Source organism: Nansenia antarctica (genome assembly GCF_963989245.1).
Source record: "Nansenia antarctica genome assembly, chromosome: 13".
NCBI classification, from domain to species: domain Eukaryota; kingdom Metazoa; phylum Chordata; class Actinopteri; order Argentiniformes; family Microstomatidae; genus Nansenia; species Nansenia antarctica.
The window spans coordinates 8,386,788-8,395,360 of NC_137683.1; the positions used below are offsets into that span (position 1 = coordinate 8,386,788).

At 38.3% G+C, this 8,573-nt stretch overlaps 1 protein-coding gene across 2 annotated transcripts; it reads left to right on the plus strand.

Annotated features, from left to right (window-relative positions):
• The first annotated feature begins 1,407 nt into the window (after window positions 1-1,407).
• Window positions 1,408-5,110, plus strand: hus1 (HUS1 checkpoint clamp component). Of its 2 annotated transcripts, none has more exons than XM_080543852.1 (8): window positions 1,408-1,541; window positions 2,132-2,259; window positions 2,403-2,579; window positions 2,923-3,030; window positions 3,156-3,230; window positions 3,464-3,563; window positions 3,757-3,885; window positions 4,697-5,110. In XM_080543852.1, exons 1-8 carry the CDS (start codon window positions 1,490-1,492, stop codon window positions 4,777-4,779), a joined length of 852 nt encoding a protein of 283 aa, XP_080399978.1. In that variant the 5' UTR covers window positions 1,408-1,489; the 3' UTR covers window positions 4,780-5,110. The 2 variants fall into 2 exon arrangements, with proteins under 2 accessions (XP_080399978.1, XP_080399979.1); XM_080543853.1 differs by having other exon boundaries at window positions 2,132-2,232.
• The last annotated feature ends 3,463 nt before the right edge of the window (window positions 5,111-8,573 follow it).

Here is an 8,573-nt window from a genome sequence, read left to right on the forward strand (position 1 = left end):
ATAGGCAATCATATTAAATGATAGTAGTAGTAATAATAATAATAATAATAATAATAATAATATCCGAGATAACATTTAGCATCGGAATGAAATAATACAATCTATAAACTTGAATAGAAAATAAAAAAACAACAACGGGACAAATGGATAATAATAAGAGGAACAACAACAACAACAACAACAACAACAACAACAACAACAGGAGCCACAATTAGCCTACACAGCAAGATTGATAAAATAATTTAAATAAATGTATAGAAGCAAGAAGAAGCTTTTCCACAAAACATGTGTGAACATGCAGGGATATAATGGTTACACAACTGAGACCGACACCCAATAAACCTGATCAGAAATATAGATAAATAACTAAGTTGACTTGATGCAATAGGCCATGGTCTAGCACATAATGATATAACGGATGTGTAGCCCTTTCTCACATGCACAAAGGTGGAGGAATTCCGTTGAATAGAAGAGTGACTCGAGCGCTATCTTCTGGATTTCTCGAAAAATGGCAAATAAAGTGCAAATAAATGAACATACATTAAAGACAAAACTATAGGCGCAAGCTGCAAATTAGGGCGCAGGGGTTAACCTCAATTGTGCTACACATCTCTGTTATGGCACTGTCTCAAAGTACACTGACTTTAGAGTATCAATGACTGACATAGCCCTATTTGCATATTTCATGGTACTCATTAATGTGCATGTAGCTGTTTATTTTTTAGAAGTATGAACTTGGGTCGGATTGGAAGCAGGTAGTGGATGCTTTAGCCAAACTTCCCGAGGTCCCGTTGAATAAGGCAGAGGCTATTGCCTGATATGGACGGTGGTGGTCCGGAGGGGGTCCTGAGGTGGGACAGAGAAAAGGCAGCAGGCATGTCCAAATGCAGCGAGGAGTTGGAAAGGGGGGGTCGTCTTTGGGACTGAGTGCCTATGGGGGGGAAGAGAGATAGTGAGTTTGGGCTGAGAGAGAAGGGAATCCAGGAATTATTATCACTGAGAATTTTGCTACATCCTTATATAAACCCCTCAAAAAAAGTTCGGAAACGCTTTTTTGGTTGATTATTCCTCCCCTTTAATATTGTATTGTATATCGTTGGAAAGCCTGATTAGTCACCTTTACAACGAGGTACATCTTGTAAGGATCATGCATTCGTGGAATGAGTAACACATCTAAACGTGTGGGTAGCTAGAGGCCCAAAAATATTTGCCAAAATCCCCTATATTCTTCTGTTGGTATTTTGAGGGGTTTATTTAGTGCCCAATTTTTTGTACACACTCCAGGACAGTAGGTGGCGGTAATGCACCAGTAGCGTTTGATGCCAACTGACATACAACTCCACTGAAGAAGAAGAAGGAGGAGAAGAAGAAGAACAGCAGTAGAAGTTAGAATAAATAAAGCATAATAAATAATAGCAGCAGAATAAAAAGTAGAATAGCTCTCTGAACACCTCAGCTCTCCGGTGACAGTCTGTGGTCTCATTGGAAAATGAAGTTTCGGGCAAAAATGATTGATGTCGGGTGCCTTAATCATTTCACACGTGAGTAGAGAGCCAGTGTGTGATTCTGTGTTTAGTTTAACTTTAGTCTCACAACTGGCAGAGTTATCAGCTTCATAGAGAGCATCTATCTATCTAGTATGTTTACACACTACTGGAGGAACATCCAATTTTAGGTATTTAAACGACGTCCGCCTTGCTACAAAACACGTTTGTCAGCTACAACTCGTGATGTTAGAATGATAAGGTTCTATCTCCATTTTTGTCAAAAAATTTTTTTTTTTTACATAATCTCTCCATTAGGTGATTATTAATGCCTGTGTGGTGTTATTTTTAAAATGTAGACTTTTTTGAGTTAGTAATTCCTAAAATACAAAGGTTCCATCTCACAAAACATAATGGAATGTAAAAACTTTGACGCTCAATATCTCTGAACGACCCTAAACGGAGATAGAACCTTATCATTCTAAGCTCACGAAGTGGCATGTTAGAGAATGTAGCCACCCAAAGCTTGTCCTTTGGCAGGCTTTGGTCTGAGTCAATGCTGTGCTGTCTTCCTGCTTGAGGATGTCATCGCTGTCCACACCTGTGTGGTGCTGCTCTCATCGCTCGTTTCTCCTATCCCCCAACAGGTGTTGTGAATACCATCTCCAAACTAACCAAGACGTGTGTCCTGCGTCTGACCCCAGACAACCTGTACTTTGTACTGTCTGGCAAAGTAGCCAGCGGAGGGGTCAGTATGTGGTGTGAATTATCTCAGGTACCTACCCGCATGATAGATGTTCCCAGAGAAACGAAGAATACTACTGCTTTTAAGTCTACACAATATTATGCCGTGTCACTGCTTGGTAATAGATAGAAACGTCATCTAAATATCGAATAATTCACTCTTGTCTCCACCAGGCTAACTTCTTTGACGAGTATCAGTTGGAGGGTGTGGCTGCTGATGCTAATGAGATCTGCCTGGAGGTCAGCCCAGAGAACCTGTCCAGAGCGTTGAGAACGGCCCAGAATGCAAAGTGTCTGAAGATCAAGCTGACCAAGAAGCACTGCCCCTGTCTCACTCTGGCTGCCGAACTGGTAAGAGTCTAACGTTCAGGCCCATTGTGTGTTGGACAAAAGAAAAAAGCACTGTCCAGTAGTATCTATAGTGGACTTGGAATTAGTACCCTTCATATGATGGTTGGTTCATGGTCAACTTTATCTCTTTGCTCCTTTACATTTCCATTTCATTTTTGGCATTTAGTTATTACTTATTCCAAAGCAACTTTACAATCAATACATTTGACTAAGTAAGTGAGTCATCAATCCACCAGTCGTAGCAGGAAAAGTAAACAAGTTCAGGCCAGCGGCCATTAGCAGTCGTCGTGATAGAAGAATATATATGTTCCTTTACTTTCCATCTCCTGTCTTCCCCTGTAAGCCAACCATGTCCAGCGTCAGTCGGGTAGTCACCCACGACATCCCTGTGGACGTCATACCCAGAAGACTCTGGCACGACTTCAAAGAACCAAGCATGCCAGATTTTGATGTAAGTCAAGGTTGTCACGGTGCCAGTCTGTTTTTGCTTTGGTCTGTTTCTGTTCTGGCATAACAAAAGTGTGTTGAGTTGTTTCATTTTGTTCACTGAAATAACTTCACTGTAATGTCTCGCAGGTAAGCATTTATTTGCCTCCATTGAAGACTATGAAAAATGTTGTGGATAGAATGAAGAATCTCTCAAACCATTTGGTAAGAGTACATATTGTGATATCAGATTACTGTACACATGCCCACGACATGTATGCTGTCATTGTTATATCCTTCATTTTAAGCCTGGTATGCTGTAAAGTAAAACATTTCTTGGAAATCCTAAGTTCATGGTACATAACCTCTCAATATGTTATTGTAGTAACATACAATTTAATTATTTTGCTCAATGGGCTGTTTGCATTGAGTCTAAAGTCTTGTTTATCTTGTCCAAGGTAATGGAGGCTAACCTGAATGGTGAGATGAACCTGAAGATTGAAACAGACCTGGTATCTGTCACCACACACTTCAAAGACCTAGGAAACCCTCCCTGGGGTATGAGCATCACCTCTACTCCATCTATTGAGACTTGCTGCTGCAGCTGTCTCAAACCAAAGCATTTCTAGGATCTCTATCGTGCAGAATATAGAATCATGACCTTTTTAAAACGGGTTTCTGTCTGCAAAGTTCTAAATGTTACTCTACATTGAAGAATCCCTTGATGTACTGCATGTTTCCTCCTCTCCAGGTGACGATGGTTCCCAGGGGCGTACTCAGAGTAGGGACCCCGAAACCATGGCCCACACCCGCGTGGACATCAGGAAGCTGCAGCAGTTTCTCATGGGCCAGCAGGTCAACCCCAGCAAGGCAATGTGCAGTGAGTCAAGAGTATACCTATCCCTTTTCTTCTATCAAATTCGTTGACAATAAGCCTCTGATTTCAATGCGACACACAGTTTCCAAAATCTGGCTACAAAGTGTTAGCCTATTCTTACAGGTTTTGAAAACAGTGTGCTTATACTCTGGTAAAGTGCAACATCACTTGCTGTTTTGAGAACACACAAACAGGCATAAGGGGGAACAAGGGGAAACAGGATTTGTTTCTGTCCAAAAAGCCGACCTTCTGACGGAGCTTGCTGACAAGGTTATTAATATGATACTTGAATTGAAGTTTATGATCAATCCAGATAACAAGATACTTGTACTCCGCCAGAGCCATTTACTGTAGTTATACATAGACTATCAGGATCAGTAATTTTAGCATTCGTAAATAACATAAAGGTAGTTTTACTGGGGGAGAGTTACAACACGGCTGCTTTTAAGCCTTATCCCTTGGACATTTGATGGACGTGTTTGCATATGTGCGAACCAGCTTTTGCGTCGTCCGACTTAAAGTGCCCTGTCGGAACTTACGCGAGCTTCATTTAAGAAAGACAAAAGGAAAAGGTTTTCAGCTTGCTCGCTAAGGTGCCTACCACTGCTGTTGTGCCCTTGAGCAAGGCACTCAACACCTAACTGCTCCAGGGGCACCAAAGATGGCTGACCCAGAGCTCTGTTCTCCCTGGGGAGACGTGCGCACAAACTACATTTGGTTGTCTCTGTTCAATGACAATAAAGTTGAATCTTATCTTAACTTATCAAAGTCGACTGTGATCACACACATCAGTCATCAACATTTCTTTCCACAGATATTGTCCATAAAAGGATTATTCATTTGATTCTACTGCATGAAGATGTGTCCCTCCAGTACTTCATCCCAGCTGTGGCTTAAACGGAGAGGCATTCTTCATCATAAGACATTGAATAAATTAATTGACATTGCTGTCTGGATGTCCCAAATAATTATTTTGAAAGTAATTACATTTCCTAATGTAATTTGATGAACTGTGAACTGTGAAAAATTAACTGTGCCCCCTCAGTTCAGCAGGCTTCAAGAGCTCAGCCATTTCCTGGTATGCTCTTAGAACTGAAGCAATGTTGTTTCTTATCATTATTTTCAAGCTTTTTCCTGCAACCTATTGAGTCTAGCTTATGTATAACTAGCTTAACTAGCTTATGTATGCATTTTGATACCTTGAAATTGTAAACCACCTATTATTACTTTCCCATGTCATCATTTTTGTTGTACAGTATATAAATAAAGTATTTTGCTTAAGATCATTGTTCTCGGACCAGTTATTCCTGTTGGTTTGATCCGTTACTCGACGTGATGAATGGTATGGTAATATGATGAGGAGATTGATAGAAGGATCCACTGATTAAAATGGAAAGCTAATGATTATGATTGTGAAAGATAACCAATGTATGGCATTAGTCTCTCAGTTGATGAAAGTAAGTAAATAAGTAGGAAAGAACAGCAAATTAAATGTCCAGACGTAACACTGGATAATAACCTTTGCATCTATAATGGAATAAAACAGGATACTGTAATAACTTGCCAGATAATGTAATGAACTTGTTAAATGGAAAATGTAGTAACTTTATTACAACATCTGTGTACAACATTTTGGATTAAAAAATGGAATAACTTGCCAAAATCGTTGTCTCACCGACACAAACATGCATGCACGTACACACACCATGGATCTGATAAAAACATAGAAAAACCCTGTTGGATTATCTCAAGGATTACTTCAGATTCAGATTCAGATAACGTTTATTGCCATTATGCATACACATAAAGGAATTTGCTTTGACGTTACAGTAAGTGCGTTTATCCTTTTTTTCACGTGTTTGCATGAATACAAAAACAAATACAAAAACAGGACAACACAGGACAGACAACAGTGCATGGGATAGTGCTACAAAGTGATACTTGATCAGTTTTTGTTACTGATCATTGACCATTACCGTAATAGAGGGCTTTTACAGACCCTGTCAATTTCTTCCATATTTTCTTGGCTGAATCACACCATGTTAATCTCACCAAGGTAAGATATGAAATTGAGTGAATCAAACCAAATATATCACTTTCAAAGATGACTACAATGAGCATTACTAACCAGCGACTTCAGTGAGTCCTTTCTCAAGGCTTTCTTATTTAAAAATAAGTAAATAATGGAGTCCCTGATAAATGTTCAGATGCAGTCCTTTTGATCAATACATTGCATTTTAAATACTTTAGATAATGCCATAGGACCATCTCTGCTGTTTCCATAGTAATAAATGACATTGTGTTCTCTCTGGAAAAGGAACAGCATTGTGTAGCACTGTACTGTATTGTCCTCTCTGAGGCTTTTGATAAGGTTGATCATGCCCTCTTAAATCTATAAGAAGTCTATCAATAAAGTCTATAAGAAGTCTATAGATAAAGTCTATAGTAGTCTGTCAATAAAATCTATAAGAAGTCTATCAATAAAGTCTATAAGAAGTATATTGATAAAGGCTATAGTAGTCTGTCAATAAAATCTATAAGAAGTCTATCAATAAAGTATATAAGAAGTCCATTGATAAAGTCTATAGTAGTCTGTACATCTTTACCTTTTCTTTTGACTGTTTTCCCCTGCTTTTATATTCATTCTATGCTTGTATGTGTTTTTATATTCACTTTATGTTCTTATTCCTGTTGTAAAGCACTTTGAGCTGCATTTCTTGTATGAAAGGTGCTATATAAATAAAGCTTTACTTACTTACTTACTTATTACAGAGGTTATCTGGATCAGTCAGCCTGTACAGGATAGGACTCTCTATTTTAGTAGATGGAATGATGATGATATGCTGATGATACTGTTGTAATGTATGTCTACTCTTGTGCCCCCTCAGTTCAGCAGGCTGTTCCTGACCATCAGCAAGGCTTTGATCTTACTCTGGTGCTCAATGAGGACAAAACTAAATGTATGTTTTTGTCTAGATCTAGATCCTGTATTTATTTATAAATGTATTAGTGCATCCATGGAACTGCCCCCCCCCTACCTCAAGGAACTCCTCCATACCCCTCAGACCTCCTCACGCACCCTCCGTTCTACTGCCACCAACCTCCTCAAGACCCCCAGGACCAAGCTCCGCACCATGGGAGATCGGGCCTTCTGCTCGGCTGCTCCCAGGCTGTTGAATGCTCTCCCTGACCACCTAAGGGCACCACAGTCTGTGGATGCTTTTAAACAAGGCCTTAAAACCCACCTTTTTAATAGAGCCTTTTTTTTGCCTTTTAATTGAAAATGTTTTTTGCTTTATCTTACTGTGTTGTAGCACTCTGAGATTTTATATGTAAAGTGCTTTTATAAATAAAATGTATTATTATTATTATTATTATTATTATTATTATTATTATTATTATTTGTACCATTAAAGGAGTCCAAAGTCCCTAGGGATTTGGATAGATTATAAACTGTCCTTTAAAACACATTGAAAAAAACTGCTAAAGAGTTTGAGAGTTAAACTTGTTTTTTTGTCCAGAAGTCCTAAAGACATTTAGTATTTTTTTTAAATATGACATGTGAGACAAGACATTGATTAACATTATATCATGGACCATACTGTCAACATTCAAGCCAAAATGTGATGTAAAGCATGTGTTATGCATTGTTTCTTTAAAACTCAAAAATACATTTTAAATAATTAATGAAACCGTTTTTGAATATACAAATGTACGATATACCCATTGATTCTTAAAGAATATTACTTACAGATGTCTCATGATCTTAAAACACCTGTCTTACCAAAAATATAAGGCTCTTGGTTGATTCACAAAAGAGAGTCACAAACTGTTGGTCCTTGCAGAGTTCTGTCTATGTATTTTAGAAGGATAACATATCCAACCCCATCACCCCCACTCGTGTGCATGTGACGCTTAAAATTAATTGAAGTGAATAAATACAACGATTTTGGTATGTTATTCAAGAAAAATAATGTTCTCCCCGGATGAGGTAATATTACTGCAATTTTGTGTAACAAGTGATAACAAGTGATAAAATAAGACTTTATCCAGCGGCAAGTTATTACATTATCCACTTTTATTAGGCTACATTCTAAATTAAAAGGTGATTCATTACATTATAAACAGTATTGGTTGTTACAGTGCCTGAATCCCTTCATTCATTTGATTCTACATTTTTGGGACGAAGTTTCAAAAGACAGATTGGAAAATTAAAACCTAACATAACATGGGGTGTAGTTTACTGTTAATTAGTTAAGCAACCCACTAAAGTCCTAGGTACTCTATGGTGTTAATAGGACTACATCTCAACACGTGCATCGTCAATAATGCATATAATGTATTATTGATGCTATTGACTTGCTTGTCATATATTGTGATAATAGCTACATAATGTAAAGTGTGGTAGGCAAAAGGCTAGTCAAGGTCAGCAGTGGGAGAGGGGAGAGAAGAAACAAGGAATTCTGTAACTGACTGTAGCAATCAATTGTGATCCCCACTGCTTTCGGACCAACCGAAACCATTCACGTGATACAGGTTATATATAGCGTACAACAGCCGACTACTTCATGTTCACGGTGTGGCAGTTATAAATTCATATATAATATAGCCCATATAATATGCTGCCATATTATCGTCGGAGTTATGATTATAGTGCCTTCTTTGTAACTTTTAAAGCTTTCTTTCTTTCC

Coding starts and splice junctions, on each gene's coding strand:
- hus1 (XM_080543852.1), top strand. CDS start 1,490: ATGAAGTTTCGGGCAAAAATGATTGATGTCGGGTGCCTTAATCATTTC. Junction 1,542..2,131: donor GTGCCTTAATCATTTCACAC/GTGAGTAGAGAG, acceptor ATCCCCCAACAG/GTGTTGTGAATACCATCTCC. Junction 2,260..2,402: donor TGTGGTGTGAATTATCTCAG/GTACCTACCCGC, acceptor TGTCTCCACCAG/GCTAACTTCTTTGACGAGTA.